Source organism: Anomaloglossus baeobatrachus, chromosome 7, assembly GCF_048569485.1.
Source record: "Anomaloglossus baeobatrachus isolate aAnoBae1 chromosome 7, aAnoBae1.hap1, whole genome shotgun sequence".
In the NCBI taxonomy this organism is placed as follows: domain Eukaryota; kingdom Metazoa; phylum Chordata; class Amphibia; order Anura; family Aromobatidae; genus Anomaloglossus; species Anomaloglossus baeobatrachus.
The window spans coordinates 234886666-234910456 of NC_134359.1; the positions used below are offsets into that span (position 1 = coordinate 234886666).

The window sequence follows — 23791 nt, forward strand, 5'->3', positions numbered from 1 at the left end:
TGATGACTGAAGCAAAAACACATCTCTTCCCGGACAATCCCTTTAATTACAAAAAAATAAAACCTTCACCTCTTGCCCCCATTTACAATTCTACCCCAGAATACAGTCCCCGGAGTTTGTCTGCTTCTCACAGGGAATAAAGTCCATTATCAGCACAGCACCATCTGGATTCAGTGCAGGAAAGTTGATTTACTTTGCTGCCTGTTATTACTTTTCACCACAACGGACAATAAATATGCTTCAAATGTTACAGCGAAATTAAATGCGAAGAAGCCAAGTAGAAACAACTCCAGACAAACTTCTTTATGAGTATTTCTTCACTGAAAAACACCTGTACAAGCACTCGCCTGAAGGAATTAAAGTAATGGTTTGTGAAAGAAATAAAAGATAATAAGCAAAAAAAAAGCGATGAGAAAAAAAAACACTTATTGCTACAGAGCTCATTCCAACACAACAGAAACCCTCATCTACAACCACACACCTAATAAACTGCTTTAATAATTTATTAGAACACAAAAAAAAAAAAAAGCCCTCACTGGGGGTAGTGTAAAGGAGATATAAGGGTAATCTAATGCTTACATTTATATTATTACCAACTTTACCGACTAAACCAGGTACCGTCCTCCCCGACACTCCCCCGGCTGTCCACATGTGCTGCTGCCTCCTTCCCCGGGAGTCCCAGGTCTCCCGGGAGTGTGCTTAGGGCGCACACTTACCAGTCCTCCTCTTATAGGGCCGGTGTGCTGTGGCTGAGAGGCACTATGTATTTAAGTCACCCTACCATTAGGGGAGGTGCCGATGCAATGCATTTAGTTAGTCAGTCAGTCTGCTAGCTAGTGGTCAGATTCCCAAGCTCCTGTGCAGTTATCTCAGTGTCCGTCACCTGTACCTGCCTTCCCATACCTATCTGTCCCGGTCGTACCTACCATACCTGTCCGTACCCGCCTGCCTGTCTGCCTCAGACATCCTGCCTGTACCTGCTTGCACCAGCTGAGTCCATTTACTGTCCTGGGGGTCAGTTGCCACAGTCCCAGTCACTGTCCTGGGAGTGGTAACTGGTGTCTGCCTCGCAGTAGGCACTTAGTTAAGCCCCTCCCACTAAAGGGTAAGAGTGGGCTCCCTCTGGGGTCCAGTGGTTCCACTACCCCGCTCGCTGCCCCTACACTGGCTGCAAGCAGTACAAGGTGGCAGTTGTTACTGATGAGATTTTATGATTACGGGAGGAAAGAGGACCTAGAGGCATAGGGAGGAGCTAAAGGAAGAGGGAGGTGCTAGAGGCATAGCTCCGCCCCCTCTCTCCACTATCTACATAGAATATCATCAGCACTAACTGCCATTTCCTATTTCAGTAATGGAAAAGTCTTCACTGAGAACAGATTTTCCCTCAGAATTGAGAATTTTGACAATAACTGATCAATTCTGGCAGAGAAAGACGCAAATTTGTCTGATAACATATATTTCAAAGTTGTTTATTTTCATGTATACTATTGATTTATGAAATGAAGATTAAAACAACTGTTACACTTTAAGCGTTATCAGAGTAAAACATACCTGTGTCTCATTGAGCAGAAAGGCTCTGAATCATGCTGCCTATGCCTCATTTTAAAATATGGAAATAGCCTTTTAAAGGGAAGCTGTCAGTCGATTTGTGTTGTCCCTGGTTTGGTAACATGACTCGACTGACAGGTTCCCTATAAAGGACTATTCCCATGTTCTAACATATATATCGACAGTTAGTGTAAAAATAAACACATTTGTATTTACTTCGCTTTTTCTATGGTCTTTTACCAGTTTTTTTTTTTTGTTTATCACTCATAGCAAAAATAGACACCACTGCTGCTGTCCTGAGCAGTGGCCAAACATACACAGTTGTTACATTACTTAAATTTCAACACTGAGGCAATCTGTGATTCTGGAACCACATACCACTACTACAGAATAGCTCCTGGGCACATGCAGTAGCCCAGGACCCACTCTACAGAGCAGTCCATTTTCCATTTTAGTAATCGGGGGCTGCTCATCTACTCCCCTTCCTAGTAATCTGCAGTAGAAAAGAGTTCTTCATACTCCTCCAATTGCTAGCTGATTAGAAGCATTATCATAACCCCCCATTAAAGTGAATCTGTCAGTAGATTTTTGCCATGTAAGCAGAGGACAGCATGCTGTAAGAGTTAAAAAACAAAAAGCAACTGTGCTTCTCTAATCAGTGTGTGTGCACGCAACTATTTAAACAATAGTGTTTATTACTCTGTGATTAACATTACAGAACTAGAAACTCATGTGAAGTGATGTTCCTGCTGTAATTGACATCTCACAATTAATACACAATCTCTATTGAGAGCCTGGTGTGGGTCGGAGCAGCCATGCTGTGTTCCAAAATCTAAATTCTTTCAGTTTCAGAACAACGGCTGCACCTAGAAGTCTAAGTGTACACCATTGAATTCAGAATCTCCTTGCCTACATCATGCTGCTCTCAGATGAGGAAACAAAAACCTGCTGACAGATCCCCTCTAAGGCGGGCTTTACATGCTGCGACATCGCTAGCAATTGCTATCGATGTTGAGAGCGATAGAACCCGCCCCCGTCGTACATGAGATATGTGGTGCTTGCTGCCGTAGCGAACATAATCGCTACGGCAGCTTCACACGCACATACTTGGTCAGCGACGTCGCTGTGACCGCTGAACAATCCCTCCTTCAAGGGGGAGGTGCGTTCGGAGTCACCGCGACATCACTAAGCGGCCGGCCAACAGAAGCGGAGGGGCAGAGATGACCGGGACATAACATCCCGCCCACCTCCTTCCTTCCGCATTGCTGGTGGACGCAGGTAAGGAGAGGTTTGTCGTTCCTGCGGTTTAACACACCACGATGTGTGGTGCTGCAGGAACCACAAACAACATCGTATCTGCAGCAGTAACGACATTATGGAAATGAACGACGTGACACAGATCAGCAGTTTTTCACGCTTTTGCGCTCGTTCATCGTCGCACCTAGGATTTACACGTTGCGATGACGCTACCGGCGCCGGATGGGCGTCACTAACGAAGTGACCCCGCCGATATATCAGTAGCGATGTCGCAACGTGTAAAACCTGCCTAAGTGCTACAGGAGGCAGAGTTCTTCACCTATGTTCACCTTGTTTCCTCATACCCGTTGGTGGAAGCAGCAGAGAAAAGTATATAAGGTCTCCTCACTTCCCCATTGGCTGCTGATTGTTTATCAGGGCTTTTACTGTGTACTGGCCTGAACTGTCAAAGAGGAGCACCCAAAAAGGAAGTCAGTAGGCTGCAGGGCGGTGCGCTCTTCACTATATAGATACACACATATATTATATAGAATATATCTATACAGCTACATATCGGTGTGTGATTTTATATTATATATACACACATACACACAAACACACATTAAATATATGGATAACCCCCCTTTTATGGATTTTTGGATGTTATTAAAGTGGGTGGAAATGGTATGGTCGGGAGGCTTCAGAGGACTATGCTTCGAAATTTTCAGATACGGAAAGGGCGGGTCCCTCCTGTCCTGGAGATCGCAGTAGGGGTAGGGCATATACTAACAGGCCACCACGAAGACAGAGATGGCGCAATCAAAAGGGAAATCACCCCTCCTATGGTCCAAATTCAGATTCAAGATCTTACCAAGGTCCACCACAAACCTCTATAGGCCCCACCTCATCCTATACGTCCTCCTTGCCTGTTGTTGCCTCTTTTTTAGATAAGGGAATCCCCAACTCCAACAATCTCAGGAGTCAGGATCAGCCCAATCAAAGGACTTAAATGACACCCAGGTGATAAACCTCTCCTCACACTTACGGCTGAAATGCTATCTGTTCTAAGGAGGGGGTTTATCCTTTGTGCCCACACAATCTTTTAACAAATTTTCATGGACAAAGGACATAAACCTTTTCTGTAGAAAGTTAAAATGGAAAAAAAAAATTAAGAACAATGATCAAGAGAGGTGTGAACAACTAGGGATTGATGTCGCAGACCTGGAGGGAGTTAATATTTTGACTGAGCTCCTGGAAGAAGGGGAGCGGGATAAAGGTTGGGGACCCTTTACGGGACTTAAGAACAAGAGTCAGAGACTACCGCCATCCAGTGACCTATCAAGTATCGATATATTTTTAAAAGTGGTCGAGGGGGATATTTCTAAGATTCACGGGAGTATTGATACTTATAACCTTAATGAAGGTGAAAGGGAGGCTTTGTGCTTACTTAAAAATAATCAGATCATCATTATAAAGCTCTCGGATAAGGGGGGAAATCTTGTGGTGATGGACCATGGACTTTATAGGGGTATGTGTCGGTCCCTTTTGGATGATCAGACTACCTACGAAATATTAAAGACTGATCCAACAGGCCCTTTTTTATTAGAACATACGGGTATTCTGGACCAGGCTCTTGAGGTGCATCTGATCTCCAAAAATGAACACGAGTTCATATTACCGATTAGACCCACAATAGCAACTTTTTACGCACTCCCAAAAATCCACAAGGGGCACCCCCCCACTCAACGGGCACCCTATAGTGTTTGGAGTGGGGTCCATCACCCAAAACGTAGGGATCTATATTGATGAGATCCTTAAGCCTTTTGTCCTTACCCTCCCATCATACATTCGTGACACCTCTGACCTTCTCTCAAAAATTGATGGGGTAACTGTGGAAGCCGGGATGTTTTTGGCATCAATAGATGTGGAGGCGTTGTATAGCTCCATACCTCATCAGAAAGATGTAGATGCAGCACAACATTTCTTACACTCCAGGGCAGTGTATCTACAGACCCATAACAACTTGGTGCTAGAACTTTTGACATACATCCTGACTCATAATTATTTTACTTTTGACAGCAAGTACTTCCATCAGCTCAGGGGCACTGCGATGGGGAGTTCTTGTGCCCCATCGTATGCCAACTTGCTCCTGGGCTGGTGGGAGGAAAGCGTCATTTTTTTCCAATGACTCCCCCTGGTGGGTCCCATTGATTCACTTTTGGGGGAGATTCATCGATGATAATTTTATTATTTGGTCAGGAGGTATTGAGGACTTTCATCAGTTCATTAGGGAGATAAACACCAACAGCTTTGGATTGGCGTTTACGAGCGAGATTCATCCATCTTCACTTTCATTCCTAGATATATCATTTACTCTGACAGCTTTGGGCACCTCTCCTCTAGAACACACATGAAACCCACGTCAACTAACAGTCTTTTGAGGTGGGATAGTTTTAATCGAACTCCCCTAAAGCGTGGCATCCCAAAAGGACAGTACCTCCGTATGAGGAGAAACTGTTCCAATAAAAAAGACTTCTTTGATCAATCGAGAGATCTACGGGACCGCTTTAGAAAAAGGGGTTATCCTGATGTGGTTCCACGAGGGGCTTTTAATCATGCCCTCAGCAGGGACAGAGACTCCCTCCTTTCACCGAGGGTGGAAAAACAATCTGAGGATATCATCAGAGTTATAGGCACCTTTGATTGCCAGTCAGAGAGGATCTTCGGTATTCTTCGGAAACATTGGGGGATTTTGATGGCAGATCCGGATATATGTGACAATATTGCTCCCCGCCCCTCTATCACATATAGATGTGGTGGCTCACTCAAGGACCAACTCGTCCGCAGCCACTATCAGAGACCAACCCCCCCAGGTGCGTGGCTAGATAGAAGACCCATTGGGTGCTTCAGGTGTGGCGATTGCAAATATTGCAACTGGATCTCGCAATCAAAAGGTTTTCCGTAGTGCCAGTACAGGCAAAGAATACTCAATTAGAGATTTCTCTAATTGCAAGACCAGTGGGGTGGTCTATATGGCCACGTGTATATGCCCCTTAAATTATGTGGGCAAGACCACAAGAGAATTGCACAGACGTGTCGGTGAACATTTGGGGGATATTAAGCACAAAAGGGATACTCCCCTGGCCCGACACGTCTGGGAATTCCATCAGGGCGATAACAGATCAGTCTCTTTTGTTATCCTTGAAGTCATCAAACCCGACCCTAGGGGGGGTGACCTGGATAAAAGGATTTTACAGAAAGAGTGCTGGTGGATCTATTACCTGAAAACACAAACCCCATTGGGTCTAAATGACAGACTGACATATTCCCCATTTCTTTAGACACTGCTCTCTTTATGCTCTTAATAAATTGAATTTGCTTTGATGTGTTCCGCTTGTCATGGAATAGTAATTTAATAACTCATACTATCCATCTGGATTGGAAACCCCTCCGTCATTACCCTGCGATTTGGGATTTACGGATAAAAAATACCTTTATTTTTAGGTTGTTGTTTCGAGGTATTTATACTGTGCCTCTGTGTTTCACGTGTTTCTGACCATTAATATATAGCGACAAAAAAATGTCGTCCGGTCAGTCGGGGTTAAATCTTTGAAAAAGGCATTAACTTATAAACAACAATTTCACTGCTGCCCACTATGACATATAAATTATGTAGCCTGATAGCACATGTGCTGAAACCAATATACGGGGGCACTTAGTTATGTCCTTACATCATGGGGACATTTATATGGTTGCTATTTAGGCATGTATGCATTGGCATTGCATACAGGCACACTCAATATATATGGCAAATATGTCAGTGTTAAATATCACCTGACACATTCAGGGACGCTTTGTGTGCTGCGATTTAAATTTGTCTTAAGCACCTCCACTTATATTCACAGGCATTCATATCGCTGCAGTGTTCCCAAGCGTCTCTATGACAATGGGGGCATTAGTGGGTGGTGCCATTGCAGTTTGTGGTTTTGATGCCGCCCCCTCACGTGCACACAGGCACGTTCATTATTTCCTTCAACCTTTGTACTGCAAAGTGTGCACGCATGCGCAGTCATGCTCCGAGGACCTCTAGTGTCCAGGATTGTCATGACATGCACAGTAGAACATAAAAGACACAGTAGCCTATGATTGTGATTGGCCGCATGGTCCATGTGACCTTGGCTGATGCTGGATTTAAACCCGGACATCCTGTGATCTGGGCACACAGCCATGGATTACTCCTACATTCACATTTGATAACTGCAAACCTCCAGCCTCCTGAAGATCCTTATATCATGGAAAGGGGAAACGCGTTGAGGCGATACAGAGCATGCTGTTAAAAGGGAAGTAACCATTTTTTTCTTCCCTGTGGGGTTATCTATACCCTTTTTTTCTGCTCTATAAGAATCATCTGCATGATTACCCTGAGGCATTGCATTACATGTATCAGCATCGGTTTATGCAGTGCAAATCTGTGCAATTATGATTGTGTAAAAGTTTACCCATGTATGATTGCCATACCATGCTATATCACACTGGGACAGGGGAGGAAAAACTGACAGATGGAATTGAATTTTCCATTATGTTAATGTGCTCCTCCATTATGTTAATGTAGATTGTGTATTATGTACTATGTACTAAATTGTACTGGATCACGTATTATTGATTAATTTTTCTGCAGAAGCCTACCTATATTGGGGCTTAATATTTGATTTTTTTTGTCCTGGTTTTCCTGATAGGAAGCTGTTATCTATCGGACAGTGTGATTATATGAGCACTTTGTACTTAATACATTCTAGTACTATTGTATGGCCATCCGTAGTGTAATTACTATTTTAATTCACTAACTATCCAGGGCAACTAGAGGGTGAGCCGACGTGGAACGGGGGCACCCAAAACAGTTACGGCGTCATACCCTCCGTTGGAAGGTAGGAGCAAGGTCCCATAGGGTGCTATAGGGACCCCATATATTTAGCTCCTCCCCTTCATCATCTATGCCCTTTGCGTGTTCACTATTAACTGGTGTCTACATTTTTAAAATATATCAATAAAAGTTTAAATTTTAATTGAAATTGAGGTTTTTTTGTTTTGCGTATATTGAGCTCAATTGGTCCGATTGTATATGCTTTTTTCCGACTATGCTTCGAAAGACACAAAGCTGCACAGTTGATCTGCTAATTTAGCCAGTGATGACCGTGCTGTTTTAGGGGCCATAAGATCCTTCATTTTCATTGTGATATTAATTAGTTTTCTATTATTATTACAACTGTTAAAAAAAATTCCTAGAATAATTTCCAAAATATTTAAATTAGAATTTTCTCACTGAATTTAAGTCAATATGGCATAATCTTTTTTTTTTTCCAAAGCTACAAGCCACAACAGTTGAATAAGGCAGCAGAGCGTAAGGCTATGTGCGCACGTTGCGTATTTGCATGCAGTTACGCTGTGATCTGCACCGCAGCGTAACTGCATGCGTCCTGCGTCCCCAGCACAAACTATGAAGATTATGCAGGAGACGTGCGCACGTGGCGTATTAGAGCGCAGCGCTTCGGCTACTGCCCGAAGCGTGCGTTCTAATAAGTGACATGTCACTTTGTCCGAAAAACCAAACAGAATGAAAATATCCCAACAAAACTGCGAAGAATGAAAACATCCCAACACTAAATCCTCCACCATAAAGTTACTGATCATGAACAATTACCATACGAAATAACTGAAAGAGAATATATTTGTGATGAATGCGCACTATTATTACACTGGTAATTTACGCACCCCAGTTATGGGGGTTCTAGAAAATAACTCACCATATGTTCTAAAATAACATTTATCAGAAGTCCATAGACTTAGTAAGACACATAGAATGCAAATGCACAAGCTTGACGTACCTCTATGAGCTTGCGCTCATATGAATTGGCCAATTCATCGTGGTCCACCACTGGCTTTACTTCAGGAAGAATTTCTCCATCCATATTTCGAAGGTTTGGGAATGCTACAAAGAAGTGATATAACCATTAGTAGGATCTGTAACCATAATTAGGACACCATGAACACAACTTTAGATCTCTTAAATTTTTTTTTTTTGTGTCTCTCATACCAAAACATATACAAAATTTCTAAATTCAAAATGACTGCCCTTATTGAAGCTATGACTTTTTTTCCATTTGGGAGATTCTGCAAAAGTCATTTCAACAAAATCAACAAGAACCAATTGTGAAGATAAACATCTTTGTAATAAACTATCTTCTTAGAAAAAAAATAGCCAAATTCTCCACTTGTGAGCCACTTTTTCATCCCATGCCTCCTGAACACACCGTTAACTCTGAAAAACAAGACAGACCCACAAGCTCAGAGACAACTGGAAAATAGAAATAGAGCCTGCAAAAGGGAAATATGGTGATAAATTCTAACTAGAAGTCATGAAATGGGTAGAACTGAGGTTATGCTTTATGTTCACATGACAGCTTATACTCAATAGTCACCTGAAACAACAAGTATGCTCTGACCCATAAAAGTATGGATATGCTGTGCCAGTATAGGATGCATTTAGATCAGAAAGTTTACAATATTGTACAATGTAAATATATTTTCTTTTTGATGAACCCAATACTGTTGCAAATTCTTTATTACAGCTCTAAGATGATTAATAGTTGGGATGGAGTTGAAGTGGGTCTTGAAGTAATGCGGTAACACCGATATGGTATCATAAAATGGTCATATTATGACCATATGAGACCACGTAAATGGCTGATGACCGCAATTTCCCAACAAAGCTTCAAATGATGCACAGACTGCAACACCAATGGCAGAGAGTGATTAAATAGTTAAAGAATAAAGCCATCTACAACCCACTATATCTGTTCATTGACTAATCTGCTGCAACACAAGTAAATCAATTGCTATGCTGTAAGGGCGGCTTTGCACGTTGCGACATCGCAAGCCGATGCTGCGATGTCGCACGCGATAGTCCCCGCCCCCGTCGCAGGTACGATATCGTGTGATAGCTGGCGTAGCGAACATTATCGCTACGCCAGCTTCACATGCACTCACCTGCCCTGCGACCGTCGCTCTGGCCGGCGACCCGCCTCCTTCCTAAGGGGGCGGGTCGTGCGGCGTCATAGCGACGTCACACGGCAGGCGGCCAATAGCGGCGGAGGGGCGGAGATGAGCGGGACGTAAACATCCCGCCCACCTCCTTCCTTCCGCATATCCTACGGAAGCCGCGGTGACGCCGGTAGGAGATGTTCCTCGCTCCTGCGGCTTCACACACAGCGATGTGTGCTGTCGCAGGAGTGAGGAACAACATCGGACCGTCGCGTCAGCGTAATTATGGATTACTGCACCGATGATACGATTACGACGATTTTGCACTCGTTAATCGTATCATCTAGGCTTTACACACTACGATGTCGCATGCGATGCCAGATGTGCGTCACTTTCAATTTGACCCCACCGACATCGCACCTGCGATGTCGTAGTGTGCAAAGCCCGCCTAAGAGTGGAAGGAAAAAAATGGAGCAACCGACCAGTGACCCAGACTGGCATTTCATACACCAGTCAGATGGAGTAAGATGCAACAGATTCTTCAAGTCGTAATTTGGTCCATTTTTCTTGGCTGATGTAGTGATGGATTTAAGATTTCTGTAATAATTTATGCTTCTTTTACACTTTTTAAAATACCATTCTAAAAAAGCCCTTAATTTTTAGATTGTAGGGCAAATGCTCTTTAACATTACTTCACCAAAAATTGCAGGCAGAGAAAGCATCTTGCAGACCACACCTGGGAGATCCATTTTCCTGCACGTATTTCTAATTGAAAGCATTATAATTTTAAAAATAACAATAAAAGACATTTAAAAAATGATTCCCTCTTTGCTGTTTTGAGATCTGATTTTCTTTAACCCCTTCATGAGATATGACGTACATATAGGTCCCTGACTTTGATGCTGGCTCGAACACCAATAACTCATCTTTCCTGGCAGATGACAGCTGAATTATTCAGCCATCATCTGTCCCTAACAGATGCATGTGGAGTGAAGCTCCACCCCCGCAGTTAACTTGTTAAATGCTCTCGTCAATATATGACAGCAGCATTTAATACACGCCAACAGAGAGTGGCATCATTCTACACGCCCATCAGTATGTCTGTGAAGTAATCACGGGCTACGGATGGGTTACCAAGACAGTTGGGGGTCTCCTGATGACGCCCATGCGTCTCATGATGATTCTCTTGTGAAAGCCAGTGTCTTGCTGACATTCATAGGAGACAATGATATTCGCTATACATAGCAGTGCTGATGCACTGCTATGTAGGGTATAAGCAATTAGATGATCGCAAGTTCAGGTCCCCTGAAGAAACAAACAGATACAGTAAAAAGTAAAAACAAAAAAATAAAATAAAGAATTTTCATAATGTAGCTACATAAATATGAACATCCTTACACTTATACTTTGTTATTTGTTGAAATACCCTTTGAATTTATGACAGCATTCATTCTTTTTGGTCTGGAGTCATCAGCAGGAGAAATATAATAGAACTGGCAATCTTTGCCCTCTTTTCCCTGCAGTAGCTCTAAATCTGCAAGATTGCAAGGACATGTCCTTTGTACAGTACCCTCTTCAAGGTCACCCTAAAGGCCCCTTTACACACTGAGACTTTCTAGCGATCCCAACCTGGCCGGGATCGCTACAAAGACTCTGGTGAGTCGCTGGTGAGCTGTCAAACAGGCAGACCTAGCCAACGACGCAACAGCAATCCGGACCTGCAGAACGACCTAGCTAGTCATTGGGGACGTTGTAAAGCAGCTTTTTGAAAGGGAAGTCGCTAACGAAGTCGTTGTAAAATCCCCTTTACACACTGAGACTTTCTAGCGATCATGCTGCACAGCGGGAAACAAAGGACCAAAGAATGGTCCTGAACGATTTGTAGCGATCAGCAACTTCACAGCAGGGGCCAGGTCGCTGATGTGTTTCACACTCTGCAATGTCGCTGGGGAGGTCGCTATTACGTCACAAAACCGGTGACGTTACAGCGATGTCGTTTGCGATGTTGCAGTGTGTAAAGCCACCTTAAGATTTTCAATTGGATTCAAGTCTAGGCTCTGGCCGAGCCATTCCACGGAGCCACCCAGGTCAAGACATCAATAAAGTGAGATAAAAAAAAATCCAAATCTCCAGCAACCCAAAGTCCATGTTCATTCCAATTTATTTAGAGAGTGTGAAAGACAACAGCCACCAGACAAACTACTGCTATGCACAAACACCAACGCGTTTCGAATATAAAGTCTTATTCATGGTAATGTCTGGTGGCTGGTGTCTTTCACACACCATAAATAAATTGGAATGAACATGGACTTTGGATGTTGGGAGATTTGGATTTTTTTTCTATTCCAAAGCATTTATCTTCTTTTGATAAACCACTATTGTATTGATTCGGGGTATAGTTAGTGTTGTGCTGAAAGTTGAAATTCATCATTATCTTCAACTTTTGTAGCAGTCACCTGAAGATTTTGTTGCAAAATTGATCTATCTTTGGAACACTATTTTATCTAAAGTCCCAGTTTCAGCTGCTGAAACATCAACCTTAAAGCATAACATTGCTTCCGCCATGCTTTGCTGTGGGTATAGTTTTCTTTTGGTGATGTGCAGTGTTGGATTTGCATCTTGCATACCTTTTGGAATTATGACTAAAAAATTGAACCATAACCTCATAAGATAATAAGTTTTACCACATGCTTTTGGCAAATTTGATCTAGACTTCCGCAAAATATAGCTGGGCTTGGATCTTTTTATTCACAAGAAAAGCCTCTGTCTTGCCACCCATATTCCACAGACCAGAGTTATAAAAAATATTGGAGATTTTTGTCCATACAGTACACCTGAAATACTTACCAGATATTCCTGCAACTGGCTGCATATGAGTGGAGACTTAAACTATCCGATTAGTAACTTACATTGATCGGGGTTCAAGTCAAGTCTGTGTCCCAAACCCAACTTTATCTAAAGTCCGTCTGAACCCGCCAAATGAAATTCCATGGGTTCATGCATGTCTACTATTAACGTCATTCACTGTATACGAAGTGAGTACAAAACTAAAAATTGCCGATTTGGAATAATGGACAAATAAAATTATTAAAACATACAAGATTACAAGAAAACAGATAAATTGTTTTTGTGATTTAACCCTAAATGACCCTGAGCATTTGATTTGATAATCCACAGAGCTTCCTTTTGTAACAATTTGTGATGATCACCTATCTTCTCAGGGAGTCTTCTCCCAATCCTACAAACCTCAGAACACTTGCATTGCTGCATGGACTTCTCCATCATCATTAATGGACTTCTCCATTATCATTATCATAACAAATGCACAGGGTTCTTCTTGTAATCCTGAATGTTTTAATCATTTTATTTATCAATTATTGCAAATCACCAATTTTCAGATTTGTACTTATTTTGCATGCAGTGAATGATGTTGCTAGTGAATAATAGGTTAAAAGGCAGACTACCCACGTCATCTCTTGTTTACAGACCTGTTGAAGCATAGCCAAAAGTGAAATGGCCATTGTCCGTTTGTTCATGCATGTGCTGTACTCCGCTATGCCACTACCCCAGGATAATGACGGTTTAAAGACACTGGAACAAAGGAAACTTCTGTACTTCTACTGCTGAGTGCTGATTTCCTCTTGCTATTTGGACACCAGGTTACCTTGCCCCTCATGGGGACATGTTAGCAGGGAACCAAGTGTTTGACGAACATCACAGGAGATATGCCGCAGTGAAAATTACATACACTTCATGCCAGGATAGTGCCGAGAAGACATTTCTTTCCTCACTTGAATACTTTCTTTTTGATATTTTTGTCCTCTATTTTCATACATTTTTTAAGGAAATACAGTTCTCGGTAATGTCACTGTGGTGCCAAACTTAATGTATAGATGACTGTGTTCCATGATACACTGAACAAGGAAATTGGAATGCACAGCAAAATACTACCTTATAATAGTCTGTGAGGGTGCTAGCCCATCAGAAGCATAACTATTAGAGACGAAAAGTATGGACCAAAAAGCACTCAGCTCACAAATATATATAAAAAATACAAAATTTGATTGATTCCACCATAAAACCATTAAAAGCAGAAAACCACCATCACATCTGTATTCAGAATGAAATACATGACAATAATTACATCCAATAACTCCAAAGAAGCACACAAGTACAATATTTGTATACTATCCCAATCACAAAAAATATATTAATCCAAATAACCCCGTATTTCAGACAAATGTATCCTTGTGCCCTATATAGGTTTGTCCAGGATCAAAAAGCAACAACAGCAAGATCTATATATAACGCAGCAATGAGTTCAATAAAGACAAATAGTAAGATAAAGCCATACATAATGTATCAATCAAAATATATTATATATATATATATATATATATATATATATATATATATATGTGTATGTTTGTTATATCTTGTCCAGAGTGACTGAACAGCTGATATTGTATGGCAGTTTTCCATTGGTTCTCTCCTCTCAGGTATATCCTTGGGATAGGTTGTTATTTTGATTGATACATTATATCTGGCTTTATCTTACTATTTGTCATTATTGAACTCATTGCTGCATTATACTACTTTAACTCCACTCCACTCCACTAGTTTAACATTCATGGCCTATCCTTAGGATAGGTCATTGATGACTGATCAACCGGGGTCCAACACCTGGCACCCTCACCGTTCAGGGGTTCTCAGAGCCACCGTCAGCCGGAAATACTCAGTTCCGAAGCTGCCCACCTTCTGATCAATAGGAGGCAGAAGTGGTCGAAGTGCAGTACCTGACCACGGCCAGTATCAAAAGATGGGCAGCTCCAGAACTGAGCATCTGTGGCCTCCGGCTGCTGCCGCCAACACTGAAAACAGCTGAACGGCAGGGTGTTGGACCCCGGCCAATCAGATATTAATCACCTATCCTAAGGATAGGCCAGCAATGTTAAGGTACCGTCACACTAAGCAACATCGCTGCTGAGGCACAACTTGCTAGCGATGCTACGGTGTGTGACATCCAGCAACAACCTGGCCCCTGCTGTGAGGTCGTTGGTTGATGCTGAATGTCCTGGACCATTTTTTAGTTGTTGCTCTCCCGTTGTCAATCACACATCGCTATGTGTGACAGCGAGAGAGCAACAACTAAATGTGCAGTGAGCAGGGAGCCGGCTTCTGCGGACGCTGGTAACCAATGTAAATATCGGGTGACCAAGAAGCCCTTTCCTTGGTTACCCGATATTTACCTTCGTTACCAGCGTCCGCCGCTCTCACGCTGCAAGTGCCGGCTCCCTGCTCCCTGCACACATAGCCAGACTACACATGTGGTAATTAACCCGATGTGTACTGTGGCTAGGAGTGCAGGGAGCTAGTGCTAAGTGGTGTGCGCTGGTAACCAAGGTAAATATCGGGTTGGTTACCCGATATTTACCTTAGTTACCAAGCGCAGCATCGCTTCCACGCGTCGCTGCTGGCTGGTCACTGGTGAGATCTGCCTGTGTGACAGCTCACCAGCAACCAGTGTAGCGATGCTCCAGCGATCCCTGCCAGGTCAGGTTGCTGGTGGGATCGCTGGAGCGTCGCTTAGTGTGACGGTACCTTAAAAGTAGTGGTCAACCTCATAAGGATTTCTTTTCTAGAAGTAAAACAATAATGGTCCATCCTTGGGATAGCCTTCAACAGTTGCTCAGTGAAGATCGTACTCCCATGATCCTCACTTACAGCATCTTAGAAGGGCTGATAAGTAGTTCCAGGGTCAGCAGCAATTCACATGAGCCAGAATGCATAAATGAACAATAGAGGAACCAGAGACCGTCCCGAAGGGGAAAGAGGCCCAGTGAAACCGTGGAGGTCTACATTAAGGATTGGCAAAAAATTATTTCATTCTGAAGAACTTTTAATTTCCAGATACGATACCCAACAAACTATACCCTATGTAACAGAGCTAATAAAGTTGGAAGATAGCGTTCCATAAATATCCTTTCAATAGCTGAAAATTCTATACAGCCCTAATGAAATACTACTACTGTATGTTCCTCTATTACTGCAGATGACTCCTTATAATACGTTTTCTCTTCTCATTTTGATCATTCTTACTTACAGACATTATTTGGCCATAGTCGAAAATTCCAGGGAAATTTTCCAGGAAAAAGTTAACAAGGGAACTCATCGGGCAGCTGAAAAAGACTCTTGTATGTGGCTTGAGGCTACATTATATTTTTGCTCTACAATTGTTTCAATTAATGTGCTGCTTAAGGGTATGAAACTCATGGAATTTTCTGTGTCATCAATTAAAATACCCATCGTAAGACACATTTAAGACATGTGGCTGAAAATATGAGAATACTATAATTTCTCTTTGGGATTTGACACCTTGTTCAAAACAATGGAGCACCGAAAAAGAAAAAGTGAATATTTATATGTTCATCTGTCTTACAAACTGACAGTTTCCTTGATGTATAATGGCATACATCATTTAGGTTCCTTCCGAGTGATCCTCTACGCTGGAATGATTCCGTTAAGGAAAGGAGAAACCACGGCTCTCTATAGGTTTCCATAATCCAAAGTCAACTGGCAAATGTGGAGCGTTGTTCACGGTTGTCATATTTTATACTGTTTCTCTATGCTCAGCCAGGAGAAATAACGCACACTGGAGTGTAAGGTGTGAGGAGAACCGGTGGTAATTCATTACCGGTTGTTCTCCATGCATGCCAGCAAACTATCACCAATACAGCAATCACGTTTTTTGAAATTTAGTTTATTTCCTCCTACTTAGATTTCTATGGTAATAAAGTATAAATTAATATTTTGTATTTACTAGTTTGTGTGTTTTGTGCAAATGTTTATTAACACTACTGCTTTGCAATTTAAAAATTGATTAAAGGGAACCTGTCAAGTCCTGTATGCACCCAGATCCACGAGCAGCTCTAAGTGTATATTGTTAATCCGTCCCTGTATACATTAGCATAGATAAAGAGATCTTTACAAAAAGTATTTCTAAAGATCCTTTATAATATGCTAATGAAGCCAGCGACTAATCGCAAGGGCGTTAGTTCCCTTGGCTAGTTGGCCCTCTTGGCATGTAAGCACGCTCCTGAGAGCATGCGAACATGCTAATGAATGCACAGAGTCAAAGGCATGGTCGCTCACCCCTGGTGCCACCATGCCCAATGCTGGTTTTCGGCCCAGTGTGCTTGATCTCCGGACTTCTGGTCATGCGCACTATGAAGCCAGGTGTATGTGTCCCGGCTTAAAACTGGTGTAGTGCGCAAAACCGAAAGTGCCGGGGACTTCTGATCATGCGCACTGACACTATGCCTGGCATTCTGAGGTGGTGCAATGGACAAAGGTACTCGCGTCATAACCAATGGTGATGCTGGGCAGTGGGTGTGCTAAGGTAAGAGACAGCATAACAGACGACTGCCGTTTCACGCCGAATAGGAGCTTCCACGGGTCCACTTCAAAGTGGACCCGTGGAAGCGCCTAGATGGCGTGAAACGGTCGTCGTCCATTGAGCTCTCCCTCACCGCTTCCCCTCCCTTGCTATTATTTGTTCATGTTACTTAATTTTGAACAATAAATCTTGAACTGAAGGCTGAGTGCCCCGTGACTTCTACCTTTTTTGGAAGTGTTATTATTTTGTTTGGGGGGAGACATAGGGATTGAGGAGTTGTCTGAATAGTGGACATCCCATTTAAGATTAAGTGAAGGAGGTAGATCTTAAATCATGTTTGAAAGTAGGTGTTGTCAAAATTATAATTGATAGAAGGTGTAAGTTAAGCTATTCAGTAAGCAGAGATAAAGTGGATTCCCCACAATCAAAGTACATTTTAATCAATAGCTATTTGAGTAATAATAAGTTCTACAACTGAATGTTTGGTGTTTTGGTTTCTTTTTAAAGAAAGTACACAATTAGCACGGTATAGGATCACAGATCTTTTTTCTGTGAGGTAAAACGTGATAAATGCTCAAGTAATAAAAAAGGCAGGGGAAAAAAAAAAATCACCTGTGATCCCATGCTGTCCGGTCTGTATACTCTCTTTTACGCCCTCCCCGCCTCAGGAGGTGTGGTATGATCAAGCACGTCCCTGTACAATCATACATGGCCAACACAGTACATAGCAGGGATACATATATAAGATTATCTCAAAGCAGATTTTTTTTAACACATCCACTTCTGGAACTTATTATTATTCCAAGATCTATTGATTAAAATGTACTTTGTGGGACTAGCCCTTTAATAAAATAGAGAAAAGTAAAGATGTTTTACTCCTTTTAAAGAGTGTCATTTTCTACTGTTGTCCTTTACCACCGTATGGCAGTGTAGTACCATAGAGATGTCAGTGCCACTATAGTCAACAAGGTAATTGTTGTGCATTTCACACTCGCATTGTATGAGAAGGTGATCACTCAGGTCTGTAAAAATGACTGTAGGAAAAAAAATGTAAAAGGTCACAAAGAAAATAATAAAACTGTTCCATGTAATCATTCATTGTAAAGGCACCTTTCACATTTATCTCAAGGTAAGAATCTGCATGTGAATCCGAGAACAAGTGCGGTACAACTGGATAAAAGGAAGAAATGGAGCATTTTACGTATGGGATAGTATACTCAATATTTCAATTAATTTTTAGAAAAAGGAATTCCTATTGTGCAAAATGTTTTCACAATTATTTGTTTTAGAATGGATATTTTCATGATACTATACAAAAAAAAAAAAAAAGTATTCACATGAAAATACCTTTACATGTATTTTAAAGCGGATATTGTCACGCTAGGTAGGGGGAAGTACCAAGCAAATGGCGAAAGGGAAGGGGTTACCCTGCATCTAGGGAAAGGGGAGATTATAACCTAAGACCAAACCTACTGCTGGTCCCTGGGGTCCCGACCACCCTAGATAGGTTCCGAACTTATGCGCCGAGCCGGATACCTGACCATTAGTATCCCTAGTGCTGGACCTAAATAGGGATCGGATGTGATGAGCTCTTCATCAACCCCACTAAACGGTAATGGAAGACACAAGGGGGACATACGGGGGAAAAATGCATGAACTACTTATCCACAGATGATTCAAGTACAAGTTCAGCAAAGCTTCAGCAATGATAGCACAGATGAGTACAAGCCACCTGCTTGTAAGCAGAGCTTAAATGAGCTGAGTAATATCACCAGCACAAGTCCAGGGAAGATGGAAGTATTTAAGCACAAAAGGAAGACTGATAATCAGCAGCTGGATGGAGGCAGGGCTCTGCTGGGTTGTAAAGGGGAAGAGATGAAAAAACAGCAGGAAAGCTACCTAGTACAACAATGAATACTAATCAATAATTGATCATGACTAAGGACGATCGTGTCTATAACGCGTTGATCGAAGGAGTTATTTTTATGTTTTTATTTTTTTAATAAATGTGAAGTTTTATACACACTTCTGGAATTTTTGGACGTCTTTGTGCCGGTATCCGCCTTCTACTAATTGTCATCAGCTTTCCCTATCCAGTGAGCACCGTCCAGACTCTCCTCTAAGAATTTCCCCTGCTTTGGTGAGCTGATATTCACCTGTTACTAATGAATACTAATAGCAGGAACAATAGAAAGTCAGGGAGCATTTTGCGCAGCCAAACACTGTGACCTTCTATTGCCAGAAACCACATGACTGTGTCACCTGTGACACACCCGTGACAGATATCCACTGTGCGGTTTCCAATCATATAATATATGTTAATTAGAGTGATGCTGGCTTCGCTCCTCAGTGACCCCATGCTCTTCAGGGGTGTTATGTCACAGACTAAGGGGAGAGGATTGCCTGTGGCTTCTAGTATTAGCCAGCTGCCTGACAACAGCCCCATTCTGGCCAAGATCACGGGATTAGGATAGCCCCTGCCAAGCTATTGGTCCTGTTTATTCTGTATGCTGCGATGTGGAGAGCAGAGAGAGGAAGGGAGTCTGAAGGAACTTGCAACAGAGATTACGATGATTTCCTCAGGCGGAGAAGACGCGTGAATCTGAAGAAGATGTGAATTAGCAGTCGTAGATCCCGAGTGCAAAAGGGAACTGGAGTTCGGGCACACAAAAAATCCAGAATACACAGGACCTGTAGATTGGCAGGAACTTGTCACGCCCCTGAATGGATGGAGATGTTGTAAGGGGGCTGGCTCTTAGAAAGCAGGAGCAGACCATGCCCCCTGATCTGTGGTCTTACAAGGGGATGGAGAAGGCACTAAGAAGAAAGTTAGTATTATGCAATCAATGAGAATAAAGTATGTCCAACTAGTCGGAGTGCTACTTCACACTAACAAAGGGAAAAGTGCACTACAAAAATATCCAAACCTCCTCCTAAACCCCTCCATAGTATCAGGAGGTTTACCAGTTTAAAGTGGGTTTTTTTGCTTTTCAAGGTATGAAATAGAGATTACGGTAATTTATTATACTTAAAAATTACCGTGTTTTTCGGATTATAAGAGACACCTTTCCTCCCAAAATATTGGGAGGAAAGTGAGGCTGCATCTTAAATTCCGAATGCACCTTACCGGGAGGTGATTCAGAGAGGTCGCAGGAGGCACGCGACCTACAAACATAGCTCAGTTACAAAGGTTCTGTCAGGAGGAATGGGCCCAAATTCATACCAACTATTGTGAGAAGCTCTTGGAATATACAAAAACATTTGACCCAAGTCATATAGTTTCAGGGCAATGGTACCAAATACTAATGAAATGGTTGGAAACTTTTGACTTTGCAGAAAGTAATGCCTTAAAACATAATTTTGGTCCCTAATTGACCGAAAATGGAAAGGTCTATTCTGATTTCATGTCAGAGTGGGAAAAACATGCAGATGTGTCTTATTAGATAATGTATGTAAACTGTATATAAACAATTTACAGAGGTATTCTCAAAGTATTAAATTGCTTTAGGGAGAGGGGTTAACTCTTAACATACCAGCCACCTATCTTCAGTCCCTTGATTGCAAATCAGCAATTTTATCTCATGACAAGCTGCCATTGTAAGTCTTTGAAAATCATCAACTCCAGCATCTGCAACCATCAGAGCAGGTTTCCTAATCATGGCTCTCACAGAGCTATGTGCTTGTTCCATTGCCCTGTTAACTTTATGCGTAAGCACAGTGATAGCAGTGTAGACTCCGAACAAACCAGTGATAGATGAATGTGTTACAGCAGAACGTGTGCTGAGCTTTAGGCTATGTTCACACAGGACGTTTTTGCAGCTTTTTTTCTTGACCAAAACCTGACCTTGTGGCAGGATGTCTCCCGGACGTCATCTGCGGTTTTGGTGCGGGTTTTGATGCAGTTTTTGTGGCGTCTGTACAGCGTTTTTTTCTGTGATGTCAAGACCTGCAAGGGTTCAAGAGTACCCGATTGCTGGGCCGTGTCGGTATTGACCTGTATCGGGCACTCTGGTAGTAAAAAAAAAAAAAAAGTAAAAGTAAAGCAGGCGTGCTATACTTACCAGTCTCCGGAGATGCTCGAGTGTATGGGCTCCTTCCAGGTATAATGTCATTCAACAGGCCCCTATCACATGGGGGGCACGGGGGTGAAGCATGATTGTAGTGGAAGGGAGAAAACAATGCCAAGCTCACTAACCCAGCTAGTCACACCCACTGACTTGGAAAGAGCCCATACATTCTAGGATCATTTGTACCTGCTCCCGCAGCCCCTCCTACTTCAGGTGCCGCTCATTAGCCTCATGCATATTCACTGCTTCCCCCCTCCTCCCCCCGAGTCTGTGGGTCTATTGTACAGAAAAAAAATAAATAAAAGAAAATGATATATCGTTCTACTACTACTGCAGTTCTGGAAGGGGATATTAAAAATTTCAGATTTTTGGACATTAACCTTAAAATTACTGAACCTATTAACTAAAGATTTTTTTCTAAGAACCACAACTAAGCCGACCCTTTGAGAAGATAAATAGATTGAGTCTGCATTTTATAATTCAGCAAGAAATTAAATGAAATTTATGCAAATTGAAAAATGTTGAGCCTTAAAAGTAAGAGAATCTGCTAAGAAAACAGAAAGGTGGTGATAAAAACTGGGCCTTACGCAGGATCCTCCTATATCAAGTGCACAATGCTTGTTTAAGGCCAATAGACAAATTCCGACTGTGCTCTACAGGAATGTGAGATACACAGAGTGTAATTTGCAATGATCTTACTTAGCCAATTGACTGGCAAGAGATATCCCAAGAGTACAATACAGAAATACCAGCAGCTGTTCAATACTAGCTGTTGACTGTCTAATAAAAGAAGTCCTGGAATGGAGAGAACATTTGTAGAAAAGTAATTCAAGAAGAGGCAGTGAAGCTGTCAAACAGACTGAATCTAAGATGGAATCCCCATTCTCATATTAAACTAATTACCGGCTCTTCACCACGATGCACACAACTCTATTTTGCACTATTCCACACAACACAGATGTATAATTTGCATTACTTTTACCAGGAATTGACTCCTTGTGTATTTTATAAAAATGCATCATTGTACTCCCAACATCTATGGCGTGTCAGATTTCGAGCCACCAAGTTTTACTTGCATTGTAAAGCAGAGGAATATATGCTCCAATAGTATCCTGCATTCATGTAAGATAGCAGGGAGCATATCATGGATAGTTACAGTGACCACATGCTTGTCATATACAGCCATGCTGCCTGGTGTTCTTTGATTTGTGAGTATGGGTTTTCAGCAAATAATAAAAATAAATTCGAAAGTAACTCATTTTCTATAGGAAAATGTTGTGGGCACGGTCAATAACTCATGCATTAGTCTCTGTGGGGAGAGGGGATTAAGAGAGAGGAGCTGAGCCAACCCCATCACTTACTGATGATTATATGATCCGTTTTATCTGCCTCCACCATTGAAGGGAACCAGTCAGCAGATTTGGTGACTATAAGCTGCAGCCACCACCATCGGGCTCTCATATACAGTATTCTAATATGCTGTATATAAGAGCCCAGGCTGCTGTGTAGAACGTAAAAAATCACTTTATAATACTCACCTGAGGGGCGGTGCGGTGCAGACTGGTTGGATGAGTGTCAATCTTCTCCGGTAGCGACTCCTCCTCTTTTGGCCATCTTTGTCCTTCTTCTGAAGGCTGGGTGCATGCACACGAGCTGGCATTGAGGTCACACACAGGTGCACTACAATACTTTGATCTGCCCTGCTCACAGCAGTTCAAAGTGCGCCTGCGCAGGACCCCAGTGTCGGCTTGTGTGGATGACGTAGAACAGGATTCAGAAGAAGGAGGACAAAGATGGCCGAAAGAGGAGGCACCGGTACCTGAGAACGGAGACACCCATCCGACCAGTCAGCACCGCATCGCCCCTCAGGTGAGTATTATAAAGTGATTTTTACGTTCTATACAGCGGCCTGGGCTCTTATATACAGCATGTTCGAATGCTGTATATAAGAGCCCACTGGTGGTGGCCGCAGATTATAGTTGCCAAGTCTGGTGACAGGTTCCCTTTAAGTTGAGTACACAAAGCACCTTTTAGCCAGGACACAAGCTGCACATCCAAATGTCACACTATGCCACTGCACAATGGTAACATAATTTAAGAAAATGGGGTCAAGATTAGAGATGAGCGAACCTTAGGCTTTAGGTTCAGAATCCGAGCTTTAAAAACAAGGTTCGGGTTCGAGGTTCGAGTGTGTGACGAATACGAACCACTCAAGCAAGCAGCATGGTGCTTGGGTGTGAGTGTTGCACAGCCCTGTACGAGCAGCATGCAGTGATTGATCAACTCATATTTGTGGCTAAGTCAGCATAATCCAATGTAGTGTACACACACACACACACACACCCGAAAGAAAAAAAAAAATTAAATAAAAACACCGTCCACCCTGCCCGGAAGTGTTTTGCTTATGGGCCATTAGAAAAGCACTTCCGGAACAGGGTGGGAGGGGTTTATATATTTTTTTTATTTTTGGGGGTTGTGTGTGTACTACATCTGATTACGCAGATTT

The 23791-nt window shown here is 42.3% G+C and overlaps 1 protein-coding gene across 3 annotated transcripts in view; it reads right to left on the bottom strand.

The window, feature by feature from the left end:
* Nucleotides 1-23791, bottom strand: part of SNX29 (sorting nexin 29) — a 584130-nt gene that overhangs the window by 336447 nt on the left and 223892 nt on the right. For all 3 annotated transcript variants that reach the window (XM_075317954.1, XM_075317953.1, XM_075317955.1), the window contains exon 15: nt 8667-8770. In XM_075317954.1, coding sequence (XP_075174069.1) covers nt 8667-8770 — 104 coding nt within the window. The remainder of the gene's footprint in view (nt 1-8666; nt 8771-23791) is intronic.